The sequence below is a fragment of the Tachypleus tridentatus genome, chromosome 13 (assembly GCF_004210375.1).
Source record: "Tachypleus tridentatus isolate NWPU-2018 chromosome 13, ASM421037v1, whole genome shotgun sequence".
NCBI classification, from domain to species: domain Eukaryota; kingdom Metazoa; phylum Arthropoda; class Merostomata; order Xiphosura; family Limulidae; genus Tachypleus; species Tachypleus tridentatus.
This window is the reverse complement of record NC_134837.1, coordinates 187,210,717-187,233,962: the sequence shown is the minus strand read 5'-3', so window position 1 is coordinate 187,233,962 and position 23,246 is coordinate 187,210,717. Positions and strand designations below refer to the sequence as shown.

General features: G+C 35.6%; 1 protein-coding gene across 10 annotated transcripts in view; it reads left to right on the top strand.

Annotated features, from left to right (window-relative positions):
* Positions 1-23,246, top strand: part of LOC143239737 (sodium-independent sulfate anion transporter-like) — an 85,244-nt gene that overhangs the window by 19,740 nt on the left and 42,258 nt on the right. For all 10 annotated transcript variants that reach the window (XR_013021344.1, XM_076481163.1, XM_076481167.1 and 7 more), the window contains 4 exons: positions 13,624-13,709; positions 17,427-17,506; positions 19,153-19,207; positions 22,441-22,531. Coding sequence is in view for 9 of the 10 variants with exons in the window: in XM_076481163.1 (XP_076337278.1) it covers positions 13,624-13,709; positions 17,427-17,506; positions 19,153-19,207; positions 22,441-22,531 (312 nt within the window). In the remaining variant the exon portion in view is untranslated. The remainder of the gene's footprint in view (positions 1-13,623; positions 13,710-17,426; positions 17,507-19,152; positions 19,208-22,440; positions 22,532-23,246) is intronic.

Sequence of the window (23,246 nt, the reverse complement as noted above, 5' to 3'; positions counted from 1 at the left end):
ATTCCTACATATTTATCTTCCTATATGATTGTTTCATTGGATAGTTTCCTTAATCTATACAACTCCATGCCAGGTGCTTCTAATAGCTACTGGCTCAACCATGGTTTTTATGTTTGCATCAACTCCAATACTACCCTCCTGTACTTCTTTTGTTATTCCCCACCCTTCATAAACTGCAGCCCCTGCTTCTACATCCCACAGTTCCTGTCTTTCATGCCTGGCATTTGTCTGGTCCTTTTGAGGGTTTCTGTCATTATGTAGCTTTCCCTTTGACTTGGCCCATACATCATTCTTCCATAAAGGTATATTAAGAGAAGTGGAAAGTCTTTAACATGTGGTCCCATTCTCAGGAGTTTCAGCTTATCAGCCTACTGTAGTTGATTTGTTTGAGTTTCTGATATGGCTTTTTGACCAGGGGTATTTCGTTTCCATAATTTCGAGTTATTGGGCAGATTTGTCCCATACCTTTCATCTTTTTTGTTACAATAGAGTCTTTGCTTCACCTTTGCTTACCATGTTAATCCATTTCCTTCTAAATTCTTTGTTCTCCCTGATGACATACTCTTCGAGACTGGAATCATAAAGTGGTTCTCCATTCCCTTACTTTCCTCTTTCCTTCTGTGCTGTGTTTCACCTTTTCTTTTAAACACATTTCTTTCTCTTTATGACCTGTGGTTGACAATGATTTGATTTCTTCACTATTGACATTACACACACACACCTTTACCACTGTACCTATCTTCTCCTTTACCTGGATCATTCTTTCCTCTCATTAACCTCAGCAACACATGAGGGTAACTTCTCCTTTTTCTCTATTTCCTTTCCTTCTGTCTCTCATCTATAGTCATGTCCCAGTTTAGATAGGCTTCTGTGTCTGGTCTGTGTCCTTTGTTGTCTGCAAGGCTTCCTTCCATGGTTCCCTTTAGCAACTCTTTATCCCATGACAATCTTATTCATCAAGAGATCTATCACTTTTTATCCTCATCAGTTGGGTTCATTTGACCCAATTGGCTCATTCCTCATTGTTTCTTTCCTTCAGGAATTTGCTCAGAGTAACTTCTCAAGTTAGACATCTCAGCTTTTCTTTCACTTCTTGTCTTCATTGGCCATTGGAGAAAATCCTGCAAATAGGCATGTGTATCACACCTAACACATTCATCATCTGTTATTTACATCATATTGCAGTTTCGGTTTCCTAGGATTTTCACTTTCCACCAGTGGCTGATCTTTAAGTTTTGGTGTGACTCTAAGACTGAGTAAGTCTGTATTAATACTTTCATGTATTTCAGGGCCCCGTATTTCATACATTCAGTATGTTGATCCCACTCTGTAATGAGTGGCACCTGGCCAAGTAAACTACAATTAAAAAATCTGCACTGTACAGCCCTGTTGAGTGTGCTTTATATTCCATAGGTTTGCAGTGCTCACTGCTGAGATGGAATTTTTCAGAAGATTGCAGGAAGATGACCACACATGGACTTCCTGAGAAAAAGCAAAAGGGTATAGCTGTTCATCCCTGCAATAACTTGATCAAATAAATTGGTACAGCCTGATTTTCAAAACAGGGTTTTATAATCATCTATTGCACTGTCTCATGTGCCTCCAAACTATCTCATGCATTTTCACTCCCTTTCTTCAAGTGAAGTATGGGAGTCTGTGTGACTTACTAGTAACTGTTGGAGTGGTCAACCATGAAGGCATCTTGCTGAATGTTCCACGGAAAAGAAAGACGGTACTTTTCCATACAGAGTAGGGTGGTTGTGGTATTCTATTGGTGTAGATTGTGTAATGTCATCCAGCATGCATTATACAATTACCACAGATGAGATGTTGAAATGCAGTTCACCCCTTCAGTTGGGAGCCTGCTTCTTACCCCCACATGGATGTCAGTACCATATCTCTGGTTTTTGGATTTAGAATGAACTAATCAAAAGAAAAACTTCTATATGTTCAATATCATCTATATTCCTCCCTCGATTATGCCTCTCCTGTGTTATGTATCACAGTGGGGTAAAGGGAATTTTTTTTTATTCTGTCCTTGTGCTCCCCTCGGTGTGGATTCCTGTACATGGTGAGGGGACCTCCCAGGGAAGGTTCTGTTCTATCTGGTTACCTTCTCTGGGATCTAAACATCCACCCACGTGTTTGCCGTGCGTGGCGACCCATGAAGGGGAGGAGAGGATCCTGGTGGTTCAGGGGTCCAACCCTAACACACCACTTTGGCCTCGAATTTCTGTAGACGGGCGGCCTTTGGGTGATCCCCCTTGGGTCAATCGGCTGGTCCACTTGGGCTAGAGTCAACCAAGTACCAGTGTTGGAAGTTCTCAACGGGTGTTGTGGACATTGTGCCTGATGCTGGTGTTTGGGTATAGTGCTCACGAAACCCTGGCATTGCTGCATTGTCCTTGCATGACTTTGTAGTGCATCCCCTTGTAGGGCTCCATGGTGGGTGGGGTCAGTGGGTACCGAAATTTTTTCCTTTTCCCATGGATCCTCCAAAAAATTTAAATAAAATTGTATAAAAACAGTCAATGGGTAGCGACCACGTCTTGAATACTCAGAACAGCAATCTTCAACATCAGTAACACACGTACCTCATTTTCTTATATTACATTCTCTTTCAGAAAAACCTTTAGGGCAAATGTCCCCTTTTTTTATTCAAAAGGGACTAGAGGGACTTGCTGGCTCTCCAAAGTCAGTAAAGAAACTTCGATCTAGTGACAAATTGGTTGAAACATCCACATCCCAACACAGTGAACTCCTCTTGAATTCAAAGGCAATTGGGGATATACCTATTGAGGTTACACCCCATGCTACCTTGAATTCTTCACGAGGAGTTATTGTTGAAAGGATTTGAAGAACGTTCCCGAGTCAGAGATTCTCGCTGGTCTCTCCACTCAAGGAGTTTATGCAGTGAGGTGCATCTCCACTCGCAAAGATGGAGTTACACTGCCAACAAATACCCTCGTTTTAACATTTACTTCACCATGTGCACCTGCCACCATCAAGGCAGGTTATCTCATTTTCAGGGTTCGGCCATACATACCAAACCCTCTTCGATGTTTCCAATGTCAGAGATTCGGCCACTCAAAGACATCTTGTCGTGGTTCCCTGACATGTGCTCTTTGTGGAGGCAAGGACCACAATGCCTATGACAGTGACATGAACCCACATTGCGTAAACTGCAATGGTTCTCACCCCTCTTACTTTCATTCTTGCCCAAAATGGTTGGAGGAAAAAGAGGTGCAGCATTTGAAAACGACACATAACATTAGTTATCCTGAGGCTCCGAAATTGCTGTCCACAACTCCATCTCGGACATATGCTGCTGCACTTCATTCCACAACTACAGTGGGAGTGCAGACAGATCTCTCTGTGTGTCCAAGAGAATCGTTTTCAAAACAAATGAAAAGCCTTTTGACCTCCGTGGTTAAAAAGGTTGATGAATCGACTTCCACACCCATCTCTGTTCCTCCCATATCTTCCAACAAACCTCAAGATCCACATCCTTCAATTTCAAATACAGGCATTTCTTCTGATACATCTTTTTCTCCAACCACAAGAGACAAAACAATTATTCGTTCGCGTCCTCAGTCACTGGATTCCTCTTCCAATAACAAAAACCTGCCCACCCGACCCAGAGCAGGATCCATGGAGGTTGATAGACCTCCTCCGACTAAAGACAGTAAAGAAAAAAGACGTGGTCGTAAACCGAAGGGTTCTCCAGCCACTTCACCTACCCGTTTTTAAAAATGGCCACCTTGATACAATGGAACTGTCGAGGTTTACGTTCTAATATGGATGATATTAAAACGCTGATTGCTTTCTACCATCCTGTTTGTCTTTCTTCACAAGAAACATTTCTCAAAACTGCTGATACTGTCTCCATTCGGCAGTTTTCTCTGTACAGAAATGACAGGTAGTGTGATGGTCGAGTACATGGAGGGGTGGCACTGTTGGTTGATCAACACGTGCCCACCCTGTCTTTGTCACTCAACACACCCTTGGAGGCTGTAGCCATCCGTGTTTCCTTGGGTCATACCATCACTGTTTGTTCTCTGTACCTGTCCCCTGGAGAGACATATGATCAATCAGATCTTGATGCTCTCGTTGAACAGTTGCCATCTCCATTTCTAATCCTAGGGGATTTTAATGGACATCATCCCCTCTGGGGAAGTGCTATTATTGATGGGAGGGGCTGATCTGTAGAGCGGATGCTCTCTGATCACAATCTTTCTCTTTTCAATACTGGTTCTTCCACTTACTTTCATGCACCTAGTTAGTCCTTTACCGCTATTGATCTCTCAGTTTGCTCCCCTTCATTATTCTTCCATTTTTCATGGAGGGTTGACAGTAATCCACTAGGCAGTGATCATTTTCCGATCCTTTTGAGAGAGACTGGCCGTGGTCGATGCCACCCTACCCGCGTGCCCCGGTGGAAGCTGTATCAGGCAGACTGGTCCACTTTCACTGCTCTCGCAGAACTTGATCCTGCCATCGTAAATCAGCCATCAATAGATGACTGTGTAGCAACGGTAACTGACTGTATTACACATGCAGCTGCTCGGTGTATTCCTAAAACCTCAACACGATATCCTGCTTGCCACTTAGCACGGAAGGCTCAAAAGGGGGCCTGGGATACTTTTTGTAGATATCCCACACTTTCAAACCAGGTTGTTTTCCAACGGGCCCGTGCACATGCTAGGTGGGTAAGACGTCAAAGCCAGAAGGAATCTTGGATTAAGTTCACAACCAGCATATCTTCTACCACCAGTTCCAAGATCATATGGAACAGGATTCAAAAGGTTAATGGGCACTACAATTCTGTCCCCCTCTCGATCTTACTCTCTGATGGTCAGGAGGTGACTGATGTTCGGAACATCGCTGACACTAGGTGAAAGCTTTTGCCGGGTATCTAGCACTTCTGCTTGTTCCTCCACCTTCCTGGCCATCAAGACTCGGGCAGAGCGATCACCTCTTTCCTTTCAAACTGACTGTTTCTTTGACTATAATTGTCCCTTTACCCTGGTGGAACTAAAAATGTCCCTTCATCGGTCTGCCAGTACGTCTGTTGGACCTGATGATATTCATTATGACATGCTGCACCATCTATCTCCTGCTTCTCTTGATGTCCTTCTGATTGTTTTCAACTGGATCTGGCAGGAGAATGTTTTTCCTGATGTCTGGCACCAGGCTATTATTTTACCTTTCTCTAAGCCAGGGAAAGATCCCAAGATTCCTTCAAACTACCGTCCAATTGCTTTGACGAGCTGTCTCTATAAGACATTAGAAAGGATGGTTGATGCTCGTCTTGTTTGGTTCCTTGAATCAAACAACCTCCTCTCACCCACCCAGTGTGGGTTCCGTCAACAGCACTCCACCACAGACCACCTAATTCGTCTTGAAACATCTATCAGAGAAGCCTTTCTAAACCGCTAACATCTTGTATCAATATTCTTTGACATAGAGAAGGCTTACGACACAACATGGAGGTATGGTGTTTTGTGAGACTTCCATACATATGGGTTACGTGGCCATCTACCCATGTTTATTAAAAATTTTTTAATGGACAGGAGATTTCAAGTTCATGTGGGTTCAACACTTTCCCGTTCTATTGTACAGGAACTTGGAGTCCCTCAAGGCTGTGTATTGAGTGTTAAACTCTTCAGTATAAAGATAAATGCCATCACTGAACAACTCCCTCTCACTGTTGCGAATGGGCTGTATGTCGACGACTTTCACATCTCATGTCAGTCGTCAAACATGAGATATATTGAGCGGCAACTACAAACCGCCCTCAATTGTGTACGGAAGTGGACTCTGGCGAACGGCTTTAATTTCTCTCTCTCCAAAACTGTATGCATGCACTTTTGCCGTCGACAGGGTATTCACCCTGATCCTGAACTTCATATCGGTGACGTTTTGCTGCCAGTGGTCCTGGAGACCAAGTTCTTGGGGCTTATCTTTGATCGTAAACTGACCTTTATACCACACTTAAAGCAGCTTCGGGTCAAATGCACAAGAGCACTGAACATCCTCCGTGTTCTCTCTTCTACCAGTTGGGGGGCAGATCGCTGTTCAATGTTAAATGTATATCGTGCTCTTATTAGATCGAAACTCGATTATGGATCAATGGTCTATGGCTCTGCCAGACCCTTGGCCTTAAAGATGCTGGACCCCATTCATCACCAAGGACTTTGACTTTGCACTGGGGCTTTCCGTACCTCTCCAGTTCAAAGTATATACATTGAATCTCATGAACCTTCTTTACACCTTCGCCGTTTGCAACTATCTTTACAATATACTTCGAAACTTCATTCTTTACCAAAGCATCCCACCTGGAAATGTGTTTTCCTTCCTCGGTGGGCAGTACTTTTTTAGAACAGATGATCTGTCATTGCTCCGTTTGGCCTTCGCATCCGGGCGCAATTGGATGAATTGGGTCTGTCCTTGGATAACATTGCAGATTCCACAGGTCGGCCCATCCCACCATGGCTTATTACAGCCCCCAAATGTGACCTTTCTTACAGTCACCTAAAAAAGGCAGATACTCCAGATTGGAAGTACCGTCTTTTATTCAATGAATATCTTTCAAACAATCATTCAGTTCCCATTTATACAGATGGTTCCAAATCAGGTAATTCAGTGGGCTCTGCTATGGTTTGGTATGGGTCAGTAGTTGCGCGCAGAATCCCTTCTACAGCTTCTGTGTTCACTGCTGAACTGTATGCCATATCTCTTGCCCTGGATCATATTGCAGCTGAGCAGTACTTCAACTGCACTATTTATACTGATTCGCTTAGTTCTATACTTGCCTTGTAATTGCTACACGTTAGCTCACATCCTATTCTCGCTGATATTTGAAACCGACTGGCCCATTTCTCATTAGCAGCTACTTCAATCCAGTTTTTCTGGATACCAGGCCGGGTTGGTATTCGTGGGAACGAGCTTGTAAACATGGCAGCTAAATATGTCTGCTTCAGCACCATCACTCCTATGCCTATTCCGTACATGGACTATAGTGTTGTCTTCAAGGCTCGGGCTCCATGCCAGCTGGCAGTCCACTTGGAGTGAGCAACGCGACAACAAACGTTTTCAAATCAAACCCAAAATTGGACTTTGGCCATCTAGCTTCCGTAAAGTTCGGAAGGAGGAAGTTGTTCTCACTAGGCTACGCATTGGTCACAATTTTTTCACTCATCATTTTCTTTTATCTGGAACTGATGCGCCAATGTGTAGTTTGTGTAACACTCAAATCACTATCAGCCACGTTTTACTTTCTTGCCATCGTTACAATTCTCAACGACAGCAATATTTTAAACATATTTTTTCCCAGGGTCAGTCTGTAACATTGGACAGAGTTATTGGTGATGGTGACTCTGTCCACCTTGATAATGTTTTTAATTTTTTTAATGGCCATTAATCTTTTTAATCTCAGTTAAGTGTTGCATATTTATTCATTACACCTTTTTAATTGTGGGTTTTTTTTTTACAGTTTTAATCTCTCTCATTCAATTTGACATTGGACAATGGCCATAACATTAAATAACTCGACACCAGGACTGGAAAGGCCAACTTCAGGTGACTAACGCTACTGTTTGAACTATCCGTTTGAACTACTCGTTAGTCGTCCTGGCAAGTTGTTATTATACTTTTGCTGCATATCATTTCACACTTTTACTACTTTACTTTTTAGTACTGGTCATATTGACTCATAACCCGGAACCAGGAGTGGAAAGACCAACTTCAGGTGACTGACGGTGGTTTTTATACTTACCTGTTAGTCCTCCTGGCGGGTTATGATCATTACCATTCTGCAACAGGTAGTCCTTTACAACTTTGTTGACTGGATGTCAACATTGGTTTTTACGCCATTTTCTGTTTTAATTGCCATTTTGCTTTTATCTTCAATTACTTTTACAAATTTTACTCCATTTACTTGACTTTATCATTTTAATGGACATTTGGCTACTCATTATTACGATTTTGTGGAGTGTCTTTTAAAACTTTTATTCTTTTACATTTTGATAATAGCTGCTATGACACATAACCCGAACCAGGACTGGAAGGGCCAACTTCAGGTGATTGACGGTGGTTCTTGAACTTACCTGTTAGTCTTCCTGGCGGGTTATGATCATTACCATTTTGCTTGAGTAAATATTTTACAACTTTGAAGACTGGATGTCACCATTGGTTTTTACACCATTTTCTGTTTTAATTGCTGTTTTGTTTTTACCTTCATTTACTTTTACAAATTTTACTCCATTTACTTGACTTTATTTTTTAACTGGACATTTGGCTACTCATTGTTACAATTTTACTATGTATATTTTAAAACTTCTATTCTTTTACATTTTGATACTGGTTGCTATGACACATAACCTGGAACCAGGACAGGAAAGACCAACTTCAGGTGACTGACGGTGGTTCTTGAACTTACCTGTTAGTCTTCCTGGCAGGTTATGATCATTACCTTTTGCTAGAGTAAATACCTTACAACTTCTTATACTCTGCCTTCTATCTTAACATTGTAGACTAGGTGTCAACATTGGTTTTATACTTTTTTGTTTTACCTTCATTTCCATTTATGTCTATTACTACATTTATTTATTTATTTTTTTTACATTTTTACCGAATGTCTGGTGCAGATAGCCTCGCTGCTTTGTGCCATAAAACACTAAATCAATCAATCAATCAACTGTCCTTGTGCTACCCACTTGTGTACCTTTCTTCAAGGATGTTATTGCTTATTGGATGATTTTAATTGGTTTCACTGTTGGGGGAGTAGACATAGACATCCTTTCAGTACCGATGGCAGGTTCCCAGATTGAGATATTCCTCAACTCATGTTATGTGCTAGGGTCAGAGTGGTTCTAGATTCCCTCTGGTTTCTGGAGTTTGAAATGAAAATGGTATGATCCTTACTCCATCCTTTTTCACCCTTTTTCACCTCTCTTTATGGATTGGCAAAGAGTATACCTCTTCAGAAGCAGTGGGATTCTCCCCTTCAGACCTTCTGATTTCACTCTCTCATCTACAGAGTATTCTTAAAATACTTGTGTGAGATACATCTGTTCTTCCCTTGCACTAATCCCTTCTAATAAGTGTGGGATTCTAGCTAATCTTGTAATTAGAGGAAAGTACCATGTTAGAAGTTATAAATTTCCTATCCTGGAAATGTAATTCTGAGAGGTACTTCCCTCCACTCACACTTCCCACCCTTCCTCCCAACACTCTTCCAGTGCTTCTGTCTTCTGCCATATAATAAGTGAAAGTTTGGTAAAGGTGCATGGAGGGAATCATGTGCATGAAATGAGTTTTCTATGTTTCTATTGGTGGATTGGTGACACATTTAGGATTTACATGAAAGACTTGTAGGAACCACTTGATTCCAATATGGGAAACAGAAGGCTTGTGATATGCATTAAGCCAAACTTCACATAGGGGAAGGGGCAACAATGAACAGTAACACTAATCTTATGAGAAGAGTTAGTGAAGTTCAAGCATTAATCCTTTCTAGACATGAGGGGTGCCACTCTTATCACTTCTATCCAGACATGAGATATGCCATTCATATCAATCCTATCCAGATCTGAGGGGTGCCACTCATATATGCTTAGTCTCTTTCCTTCTCACAGTAGTAAAACTTAACCAAATTGTGTGAAACTTAATGTGGGCTTACTGAACAGTAGCTAGTTTCTGCTTAAAATAATTTTATTTGTTTACTATTTTATTTTATTTTGTTTTGTGTAATTTCCATGAAATGTTTGTCAGATTCTGTTTTGTAAAACATTTAAAAATATTTTCCTTCATTGTTTAAGTTTTCTTTATTTCTGATGAAGAAGTTGTATTTTATAAATCTAATCAGTTTTAACTTTGACTGAGATTTGTTGAAGTATTTTTTGAATTTTTGTTGATTACAATGTTCATCACTTCTGGCTGTAAAGTAAAAGCTGAAAAAGATTTGTGACCTTCTAATGATTTTTGGTTGACAACAATTTATATGTAGTTATAGTACGTAGTTTTTCAATAAATAACAAGTTAATTGCATACATTCTTTTAATAAAATAAGCTTCACAAAAATATTAATTAAATAAGGATTTGAGCCATCAGAAAGAACTGTCGATATATATCTTTTTATGTACTGCATAATCACTCATATTTGCCCTCAAAAACATATTAAAAATCATTTTTAGGTACATAAAATTCTTTGAACATTGGCCAATACAAATTCACTGTCTTTATGTGACATAAAATTATGTAAGCTAATCGAGTATGTACAGCTAGTTTCCTCCTATCCAGGTAAACACAACATGCTGCTTCAGTTCTAGCAGAACCAGTCAGTCTGATACAATTTGAGTTGGCAAAAGTTTGATTATTTTTATCAATTTTCTTAAACACTCACTATATCTGGATGACAAAAGTGTTGTATAATAAATAGTTTATTGTGTGGTCAGGAAGAATTATAGGACAAATACAAGTTCACAATGCACTCGAGACAAAAAACCTGAAGATAGTGCGAAGATCATTCATAAAATTGTAAACGATGTCATTGTTTCTTGCACTGAAGTTGGAAATCAAACAATAAAGAAACCCTAAAAAGATACTTCAGTCTTGGAAAAAAAACGTTCATAGTTAATGTTGGCTGGTGAAGGGATACGTAAGACACTGGTATTTGTGTAGAGAAAAACATGAGAAGCATGTGAGGGATCTTTCAAAACAGTATTGAGAGGCATGAGGTGTCTTGAGAATGTTACCAGGTGGAGAAAGGTTTACTGAAGGAATCTGGGGACAAAAGTAAAACGTATGACAGTGATATTGACAAAGAAAATCATTCAGCCTGTATACCAGACGATGACAGTAAAATTTGAATGGATCAACGATAAGAATTAAAGTTGGGTGACAATGAACGACATACAGTCATGTATTAATAAAATTATTCAGAGGTCACTTATTGAAAAAATCCTTCAATCTGAGAGACATGCTATAACTATAGATGAAAGCACTAATTTATCAAAATAGAAACATTTATCAGTATGTAGAAGATATGTGAAGAATGACATGTGAAAAGACAGGTGTTGGTGCACAGATAAAGTACTTCTCTTTTTCAGTAAAAAAACCCACTGTACTGCCCATCATCTGAACTTAGCTGTCACAGATTCAATTTGAAAGTTGGACACTCTCAACATTTAGAGATAATTTTAACTCACTGTATTATTTCACAAGTGGGTCAAGTAATTATACTTCAAAAATCAACAGTATTCAAAAACTGTTAGGTGAACCTAAAGTTACAATAAAACAGCCATATAGCACAAGATGGCTTGGACTTATAAATGGTTTGTATGAGACTTCTAACTCTGGTCTGGTTATCCTTTCAAACTGTGCAAGATAAAAATTCTACTCCTCATGGTTTTCACAGATACTTTTCAGGTTATAAAACAATGATGCCAGATATTTATGATGTTCTTGTAAGAGCAGTTAACAGAAACAGAACTTGGTAGTATGTGAAACACAGCAACAATAGCTATGGTAGATTTATTAGAAACATAAGATGTGAATGTAAAGAGCATGAGAGACTGACTACATAGAAGTTATAGATAAGGAAGGAAACTAATATTTAATGAATGAAGGAAAACTTAAGAAGTGTTGTGAAAACACTGACAGTGAAGTTTTAGACCTAAAGAGGTATATATCAAGCCTGAAAAATAAACCACAGATTCTAGAAAGAAGACAGTGAAAGTTTTAAGGACTTTAGTCTCTTGCTGGAACTAGTCGTGGTGAGTTCATGGAGTACAGGTAGAAGCGAAGTTCTTACACTGTGTTATATGGAAGAGACCAAATGTTGTTCATGGCTCTTTCCAGGGGGGGGGGGAGAACAAAAACAAGTCAGTGAACTCTTAGATAAATAAAACAAACAAACAGTGGCCCATGCTAGAAGGTATGACTTCAGGCTTAAACATACATTTACCTATTCAGAGTCTGTGCCAGAGGGTTATACCTAAAAAAGTGAGTTTACAAAACTATGCGCGGTTGCTGTTACAAGTGTTGAGTGTGAAAGGGGTTTTAGTTTCCAAAACAAATAAAGAAGAAGCAGAAATTCTATACAGTGTTTTGAATATTCAAATTAGTAATATTTAAATATTAAATTAAGATACAGTTAGAGCAGTCAGACTGTGGGTTACTATAAGAATAAAGTGATGGTATTGTCACCATGTATGTATTACCTTAACTGCTATATGAGTTGTGGAACTACTACAATATATTAGTTTAACATGTAAACATGGATGTTTATACAGTTTGACATGTAAATATGTTATAGATGTTTGTATCGTTTAACATGCAAGTACGTAAAAGATGTTTATGCAGTTTAACATGTGAATATGTTATAGATGTTCATACAGTTTAACATGTAAATGTTATAGATGTTTATACTGTTTAACATGTAAATATGTTACAGACATTTATACAGTTTGACATGTAACTATGTTATAGACATTTATACAATTTAACATGTAAACATGTTAGATATGTATATACATGTATATATGTACATGTAAACATGCTGGAGATGTTTATGCAGTTTAACAGTTAATATTCTTGGTAAGCATTACACAGAACTGGAATATTTTAAATCTAGTCACAGTTAAGGGTATATTATTTATACATCCAGAGCTGTAAAACACTTATAGACACAAGGAGTAAGTAGATAATAGTCAGTTATAACCTCAGTTATTCACATTCATTCATTCGTGATGTAAAGACTTAAGCTAGTCCTAACAGATTTTGAGAAGGCTAGTCAAACTACACAGACCAGTTTTGTGATATAGGATTTCAGAGAAGTATTTTAAGAAAAAATGGCTTTTTTCTACCTTTATACACCAGACTATCTCTATGTGATGAATCAGTGTTGAGGTAATTTCCTTAAGTTACAAATATTTGCATGTTATAACACCAATGCCTTAGACTTTATAATATGCAAGAAACATTTGTACCTTAAGAATAAAATGGTGGATTATTTTCAGTATTCATTGAGATTCAGCTTTTCATCATTGAGTTAGATTTTATAGAATAAATTCTGTTTGACCTGAAATCTTATATGGCTCTGATTATAGGAAAACTGTGATCTTTGTTACATATAAAAGAAACTTTTATTTTGTAGAAGCTATGCATCCTTAAGAAAGTTCCAAGCTCTTTCATCTAGTAGTGTGTGTTTTGTAACATGAAATACTAAAATAGTTTAGTCTGTAAAGTGTCTGGTGTCTACATGTAATACATCTGTCTTATGGGTTAAAAGAAAGAACAAGTGATATCTAAGAAGGAAAGTTGAATATTCAGAACCAAAGGTCTTTAGCTGATATACTAAAAATGACTTCCTGTACAGACTTCATCTCTATACCTTTTTCAGATTTATTTACAAATATATTTTTCTTTAACTTAGTTTTGGAAAGCTATTCTGAATCCTAAATATTTCAAATATTGTAATAATCTGTTAAAAACATGGCATAAGTCAACCTACCAAAAGTTATATTTTTCTATGTCTATATTTTTAGTGATCAATTTCATTTTGTGAATTCAAAAAATACATAATTATTTTTCAGTATTAAATCTTTAAATTCTTCACAGGTTTTTTAATAAATTTTATACCTGTACCTGTGATTAGTGGATTTACTTCAGCTGCTGCCATAACAATTGCTATAACTCAGTTGAAGGTAAGCTTACTATGTTTATACCTCTCAGTGTAATTATATTCATATGTTTGTTTGTGTATGTATCTGTTGTTGATGTTTATAAGTGTAGGTTTTGCTTTTTATACACATTATAAATGTGCCTCACTTGTCATGATATTAATTACTGATCGACTTCCTGTTATCTGTTGAAACTCTTGTATCACTACAGCTGTTGTTAGGATGAATCTGCTTTTGAAATGTTACTTCCTTTCCCTTCTCTGTACATTCCCATCTCTGTACACTCCCTTCTCTCACATAAATTGCTATTCATGTTCAGTTCTACACTCTATATGCAAAAAAAATTCTGCATGCCAAAAGTCTTCTATCTCCTTTCCATAGGAATTGATTGATTTCAGTGCATTTTTCATGCAAATCATCATTTGTTAACCCTCCACACATAAGAGTGTGAGATACTCTTGTAATGCATGTGACTTCCTCTGTTCAATTCTATCAAACTGTTCCTTCTTATTTGGCAGTACTTGTGTTCAGACATTTTTCATGCAAATCATCATTTGTTAACCCTCCACACATAAGAGTGTGAGATACTCTTGTAATGCATGTGACTTCCTCTGTTCAATTCTATCAAACTGTTCCTTCTTATTTGGCAGTACTTGTGTTCAGACATTTTTCATGCAAATCATCATTTGTTAACCCTCCACACATAAGAGTGTGAGATACTCTTGTAATGCATGTGACTTCCTCTGTTCAATTCTATCAAACTGTTCCTTCTTATTTGGCAGTACTTGTGTTCAGACATTTTTCTTTTGATGCTTTTCATATTTCAATTTTTTAAATTATACATTTAAGAAATGTTTTAGTTTAACTTAATTTCCCAATCCTAATTTTTTCTTAAACTTGCAGATTTTACCTCAAACACTTTTGTTTCATTTCCCTATTTCTATCATGAATTCTGAGGCTCATGTTCCCACTTTGGATGTTATACCCCTAGAACTATTTTTATAGGCTGCAGATGAGTAAGTCCGATCATTGGATTTCTTTTCTATTATGCATTACAAGATTGATTGTTATAAGGGTAGTCCAGTAATTCTCTTGAACAAGCCAAATATTTTTTGGCCAGTGAAGATTTGTTAGCCTTTTTACACCACCAGACTTTGCCATGTTTTTTCCTATCCCTCCTGCAGAATTATATAGGCCTAAAATGGCATTTTTGATATGATATCTCAGGTATGTTATGTTTTATCCAATTCTCCAATTTTTTATGATTTCTTGTTGCCTCCATGTTGGCTTTTTTGTTTAATTCAGCTCTCACTTTACAGGATGTCTATGTCCTGTATGTGCACTTCTCTGTTATATTACTGCATGACATCCTACCTCTTTTCCTAGGCAGCCATCCTCCGTTTGTGTTCTTTCTCCTCCATCCTTCACCAGTTGTGTTCAGTTTTTCTATTGATTGGGTTTTTCCTTTTTCTCATCTTCTTCCTGTAATTTTTTTTTCTGAGTGCCTTCTCAACAAATATGACACCTTAACTTTTCATTGGCATTTCATATTCATCATCCTTTGGTGCTAATTCTTCAATTTGACATTGGATCACCCACAAAACATTTGTTTCTCACTACTTGCATTTGATTGCAGTTTTCTTTCTTTTTCGGTTATAATCTTTTGCCTGTAGCCATTCTAGAATATTTAAATTTACTGAGACTCAGAGTAAGTTGTATGTTTTTCTTATTTTTCCTTTTATTAATTCTCATTGTTTGGATTCTGTTCTGTGGTGAGCTGACCAGGTATTTTTTAACTGATCAAGTCCACACTGTCAAGCCATGTTGACTTGTGTTTTATAATTCCATGTTCACACAAAATACACTGCATAGATGGGGTGTTTCACAATATCACTTATAGATATATCCTTGTGATAGAATTGCTTCATAAGTTTACCAGTCTCAGACCATAATCACCCTTGGATCACATGGGTAAAGCAGAAGGGGGTAGCTGCCCATCCTTGGAAGTTTTGATTAATAAATCATTATGGTCTGCTTTTTTCTTAGACTCCCGTTGCACTGTCTCGGGTATTTTCATTCTTTTGGGCTCTTCACCATGTTTTATCTCCTGTTCTTCTAGTGGAGTTAACAGTCCTTACAACTTTCCAGTTCCAAGCTGCCAGGATGGAGGATAGTGGAAGTATTCTCTTGGATGGGTTAATGAAATACAAACAAAATACATAAATTAATATAAAATATTCAGTTGAGAGTAAGGCAGTGGTGTTCTGCTGGTGTAGAGAATGTGATATCCTCCAGTATGAAACATAAAAACAAAGGAGAGTAAGTTCTCAAAATTGCAGTTCCCCTCTTCAATTTGGACCTCTCATTCTACCCCACATGGATGTCAGTTTTCAGTGGCCATGTTTTGAAGTTGGAGTAGAACTAATTAATACAAGTCCTCACACATATATTATGAATGTCTATACTCCTCTCTCCTCTATACTCCATTTGTGTTCTACTTCACAGTGGATGTAATTACAGATTGTTATGGTTGTTTCCCTTCTGATATCACTCACTGTTTTTTTTTATCCTGAGGATGTTAATACACTTGGGGAGGTTCTGGTTAATTTCACATTTTAGGGGGATAATTTACATTATGTAGACAAATACTTGATACTGGATATCAGGTTCCCAGATCAATCTATCAGTTTATCACATTCATGTGTGCTTTGCCCCATTTTTGAAGAGGGAGGGTACTAGATTCCAGTCTCATGAACTTGAGGTGAATATGGTATGATCCTCTTTTCTACCCCCACATAGATGTAGATTCCCAACAACAGAGATTTTGGATGCAGTTGACTTGCCAAGTATGGTCCATTATCCACTCTACACATAAGGGTAAATCCTTTTTATTTTACTCACTTCTATAATTTCAGGGATTGAGTTTCATAAATATTGCATGGTTTGAATCATATTCTAGCCATAACTCTCTCCAAATTGGAGGTGCTTCTTTGTTTTGTACCTATATATACAACATCTTTCTATGATGGGCAAAGAGTAGACCTAGTTCAGAAGTGGTGTGGTTTTCCACATCAAATTTTAGAATTGGACTGTTTCATCTTAAGCAGTATTCTTTGGATGCTTTTGAAGGACACTTCTTTATTTCCCTTGCACAAGTTCTTTCACCTATTCAGTGTGACATTCTAGTTACCTATGTGAGAAAAGGTAGTGTACTATAAAGGAAGTTTTAATTTTCTTACACTGAAAATGTACACAGAAAACTTGTGGCATAAAATTGTCTTCATGCAAAATTTTTATTGTATTAAAATGTTTTTATATGAAGAAGGTTTTGTGGTAGAAATGATTAAGAAACAACCATAATTATAAGGGTGAAAAATCAGTAATGAATCCTGTGTAAAGCCAGCAGCTTATTTAACATATCCTATTAGTAGCCTGCAAGTTGTTGTTAACTTGGACATTAGTCAGTTGTTTTATTTAATAAAAGATAAAATATAATTGTACAGTCATGTAATTTATTTAAACACTTTCAGGCAAGTATTTATTCTTTTACAAAGCTGTAAAAATATATGAGTAACAACAAAGTTTTTGGAAATAGTCTTTTGTTGCTGAGTGTAAATATTATATATCATAGACAGTGAATGAACATTTGGAGAACTTGAAAAATTACTATAAGTTTACATGCTATTATTTAGTACAAAACCATTTATAATTATGTTTACCATGTTGTTGTTGTCTTTTTAGGGTATTTTTGGTCTTCATTTTAGTTCGGATGGATTCATAGACACGTTACATCAGTTTTATGATAACTTTGACAGCACCAAGTAAGTTCATTAAACACTTAAAATGTGTTCTTTAGTTCAATTTTTTCTTACTGCACATTTATTCAAATAAAGATATCATACTGAAGCTCTGTAGCTTCTATTAGTAACTTCAGAGATTGTCTGTGTTATGTCACATTAAAGTACTGTAGCTTCTATTAGTAGTTATAGCTTGCATTAATAACTCCAGAGATTGTCTGTGTTATATAATTTTTGTAAAGTCCAACACTTCTGTCTAGCTGTACTAATTGTGTTTTATCAAGTAGATTTGATACACTTTACATACATTATACAATAGTTTTTAGCATATTCTCACACAACATTTTATAATTTCCAAAATGTTTCCACCATCAGACAATTCTTGTTCAGTCTTTAAAATGTTTTCACTTTAAAGTTATATTCAAAGTTTATAGGACTTGTTTGTAGGCTGAATATAGCCACCTTTACCCAGCTACTTATGATATAGAATAAACATTTGTATAACGGAAACACTGAAGTATTTTAAAAAACTTCAGTTGTAATGTGGTCTTGTATACCTGCATGGTGAACATGAAATCCTTTAGTCATGTGATGTGATCTCATATACTTGCATGCTGAACATGAGAAATACTTCAGTCATGTAATGTTGTCTTGTATACCTGCTTGGTGAACACGAGAAATCCTTTAGTCATGTGATGTGATTTCATATACTTGCATGCTGAACATGAGAAATCCTTTAGTCATGTAGCATGGTCTTGTATACCTGCATGATTAACATGAGAAATCCTTTAGTTATGTGATGTGATCTCGTATACTTGCGTGCTGAACATGAGAAATCCGTTAGTTATGTAGCATGGTCTTGTATACCTGCATGCTGAACATGGTAAATCCTTCAGTCATGTAATGTGGTCTTGCATACCTGCTTGGTGAACGTGAGAAATCCTTTAGTCATGTAATGTGGTCTTGTATACCTGCTTGGCGAACATGAAAAATCCTGTAGTTATGTAATGTGGTCTTGTATACCTGCATAGTGAACATGAGAAATTGTTTGGTCTAATAGACCTGTTTCATGGGCATGAGAAAGTATTTAACATTGTAATGTAATTGTCTTATCTAAAATGCATGATATGTAGATGTGATAAAAATGTTAGTTTTTATATGATATAGTATCATACAAACTAACTGTGACTAATCAGCATGGTTATGAAAATACCTCAATAATAAGTTGGTTTGAAAGGAATATTAGCATTTTTAAGTGACATGTACTGTTATTTATATGTAATTTGAAACATTCAATACCTGTCTGTGTTTTGGGGTAGTTTAAATACTGAAAATACATGAATAATTTTAGTGTATAGATACAAGATAATGGTAAGTAATACACTCAAGTCAAATATATGTTTACTTTTTATGTTAATTATATTTGTCATTTTATGAATAAATTCTCTTAAGTATATCAGTTCTTATATTTTTATGGATTGTAAAATTATTATAGTAGTTTATTTTAACATAGTGAAAACTTTATTTGAAATTGTTTTAAATTTTTTAAATAAAATGTGTATAGTGTGGTACAAGTATCAGTATAAATTCATTACTTTTAGCAGTAAATGAAAGTGAAGAAACATACACATACAGAGAAAATTTAAAGCTGTTTTATTGTTTAATTCCAGCATAGGTGACATGACACTGGGCTTTGTTTGTGTGATTTTATTAATCATTATAAGGGTAAGATAGATTCCTTTTTTATTGTGTTATCTGACCAAAGCTTTCTTATATCATACATTACCTCCACTCACATAAATAGCTGTTCTTGTACAGTGCTGCCTATGTATGCAAAAACGTTTTTGCATGCCATAAACCTTGAAGCTGCCATCCATCTTTGAATTGACTGATTCAAATGAATTTTACATCATGTGATCACCCTCCACAAATAAGAGTGCAACACATATTTTTGATGCATGTGACTCACTCTATTCAATTCTGTCAAACTGTCATTGTTTAGCAGCACTTTGTTATAATGTTTAGTTTGTACTCTTTCTAAGTGTTTATTTTGTATCATTGTGCTACTTTCTCTCAGCAGGTTTACTTTTTTTTACATAATAGTGATACTTGTAACTTTGTAAGTTATTATGAAGTGTAATTATTTTACATTGATACTTATAGAACTTATTATTGCATTACATATATTTTTTGTTTCTTCCAATCGACACTTATTATGTTTGGTTATTCATTTTTCATTATGAATTTTGTGTTACCACTTGAGAAGTTATGTGTCAGAAGATGGATCGTCCAATGAACTGATATTTTGTGTGGTCTCTCCTCAAGTTTCAGGGCTCACACATTTTGACATATAGGTCTTCAAGTTTGGAAGGATAAGGTGCTAAACTAATGTGATGTTTTCAATAATTTAATTTTTATATATCGTATGTAGTTCTCTGAGTAGTATAATGTATGGAATTTTAACATATCATCTGTTGTTCTCTTAGTAATATGATGTAAGGACTTCTAGTATATCATCTGTAGTTCTTTGAGTACTATAATGTATAGATTTTTAACATATCGTCTGTAGTTCTCTGAGTAGTATAATGTATGGATTTTTAACATATCATCTGTAGTTCTCTTGAGTAGTATAATGTATGGATTTTTAACATATCATCTGTTGTTCTCTTAGTAGTATAATGTAAGGACTTCTAGTATATCATCTGTAGTTCTCTGAGTAGTATAATGTACAGATTTTTAACATATCATCTGTTGTTCTCTTAGTAATATGATGTATGGATTTTTAACATATCATCTGTAGTTCTCTGAGTAGTATAATGTATGGATTTTTAACATATCATCTGTTGTTCTCTTAGTAATATGATGTAAGGACTTCTAGTATATCATCTGTAGTTCTTTGAGTACTATAATGTACAGATTTTTAACATATCATCTGTAGTTCTCTGAGTAGTATAATATATGGATTTTTAATATATCATCTGTTGTTGCCTGAGTAGTATAATATATGGATTTTTAACATATCATCTGTAGTTCTCTGAGTAGTATAATGTATGGATGTTTAACATATCATTTGTAGTTCTCTTGGTAGTATAATGTAACGACTTCTAGTATATCATCTGTAGTTCTCTGAGTACTATAATGTATCGATTTTTAACATATCATCTGTAGTTCTCTTAGTAGTATAATGTATGGATTTTTAACATATCATCTGTAGTTCTCTTAGTAGTACAATGTATAGATTTTTAACATATCTGTAGTTCTCTGAGTGGTGTAATATATGGATTATTAACATATTTGTAGTTCTCTGAGTAATATAATGTATGGATTTTTAACATATCATCTGTAGTTCTCTTAGTAATATAATATAAGGACTTTTAGTATATCATCTGTAGTTCTTTGAGTACTATAATATATGGATTTTTAATATATCATCTGTAGTTCTCTGAGTAATATAATGTATGGATTTTTAACATATCATCTGTAGTTCTCTGAGTAGTATAATGTATGGATTTTTAACATATCATCTGTTGTTCTCTGAGTAGTATAATATATGGATTTTTAACATATCATCTGTAGTTCTCTTAGTAGTACAATGTATAGATTTTTAACATATCATTCATAGTTCTCTTGGTAGTATAATGTAACGACTTCTAGTATATCATCTGTAGTCCTCTGAGTACTATAATGTATCGATTTTTAACATATCATCTGTAGTTCTCTTAGTAGTATAATGTATGGATTTTTAACATATCATCTGTAGTTCTCTTAGTAGTACAATGTATAGATTTTTAACATATCTGTAGTTCTCTGAGTGGTGTAATATATGGATTATTAACATATTTGTAGTTCTCTGAGTAATATAATGTATGGATTTTTAATATATCTGTAGTTCTCTTAGTAGTACAACGTATAGCTTTTTAACATATCAGTAGTTCTCTGAGTATTGTAATATATGGATTTTTAACATATCTGTAGTTCTCTGAATAATATAATGTATGGATTTTTAATGTTTCATCTGTAGTTTTCTGAGTAGTATAATGAATTGATTTTGGCTCCTTCATCCTTCACCTCCTTATATGTTTTCTTCATTCGTTTTGTATGCTCAGTGCTGATTGATTGTTTTTTACCTATAGAGGGCAGCACAAGAGTAGTTATTTATGTGGAAGAGGAAAGTATCTCTTAAAAATACATATTTAGTGTAGCAAAATTATAGTTTTCCCTGAGTACTCTACAATTATAATAAGATACACTAGCTTAAATTGGCTTAAGTTAAGCTTAACCTTTGTTTTACATTTTCCTTTCAGTTTGGTATTTATTTTTGTTGTACCTATGTCATTGATACACAATGCCTTTTGTAGCTGTCTTAAAATTATTTTGTATTTCTAAATAATTATAAACTCTACTACTTGCCTCTTGAATATTAATTTTTAGTAATACATTAAACTATATTTCAGTTGTTCATTATAGAAATTCTTTATAGGTTCACAATGTTCTACTCCTAATATAGATGGTATTTAAAGTTGTTAGGTAGAAGTTTATATGGTAAAGATCTTGAAACCAAAAGCTAACATTAAGATAAGGAAACACCTATTTATGAATCCTTCACCACTTGCTGAATGTTGTTTATTAGTTTCCAGTATCTTACTTTATATCTTTATTTCCTCTGATGAATTCAGTTGTGTGTAAGTTAATAGGTTATTGTTGGGTGTGTTGAAAATATTCTGTATTAGTAAGTATGTTACTTTTCCTGTGGTTTATGTAACCTATAAAAGTGTACAGGTTTTTCTGCATGTGACACGTACTTACGTATATGAAGTAAAATCTAATTTAGAATGTTATTTTGTTTGTACAGTATCTAAGTTTGTAAGTAAGTTTACTTTTGTGCAGGGAGATTTATTGTGGAATCTATGAGGATTTTTGTATTTCGTTCTATAATTTATTTATGTTTCTTAATGAAGCTATTTAAGGATGGAAAAGTCCCTGAAGACATAGCAGTGCCTTACATGGTCAGAAAATTGCTGGGAATAAGTTGGTTGATAATTGTTACAGGTTAGTCATCATACCTGTCCTTATGAGAAGACAACATTCATCAGAGATATGCCATCAATACTTATTTTTCACACTACAAATATATTTGTCTTCCAATGTGTATTGGGAACACCGTGTTATATATTTGTCTTCCAATGTGTATTGGGAACACCGTGTTATATATTTGTCTTCCAATGTGTATTGGGAACACCATGTTATATATTTGTCTTCCAATGTGTATCGGGAACACCATGTTATGCAGTACAGACATATGAGAAATTTTAAACTAGCTTTCAGAATTTGTGTGGAAAGCCCATAAAGCTTATTGCCTTCATTAAAATAGAGAGCAGATTGTCACATTTTCTCTGATAATATATTTGGAAACATTTGATGCTTCTAACATCTCTACAGAACAGATAGCTAATACTTCATGCTACTGCCAAAACATATTATTTCAAGTTCTAAACCTTTGAAGAAAACTCTCACCCTTACATGTTAGGTGTTCCTTCAATCTATGATGCAGTTAATATATACCTTCATTACAAGAGCAGAACTTTCCCTTACACAGTACCCCCATCCATTCCTTTTTCCCAACTAAAATGTTTTGTTTTCATTAAGAATTATAAAAGTTTGTTTTTATTTTTTAGTTAACATTTGAAATGTTATCTTTCTTACTATCATTTTTATGATTTCAAGAAAATTAAAAATAAATTTGGTTTAGTTTGTATCTTCTCTT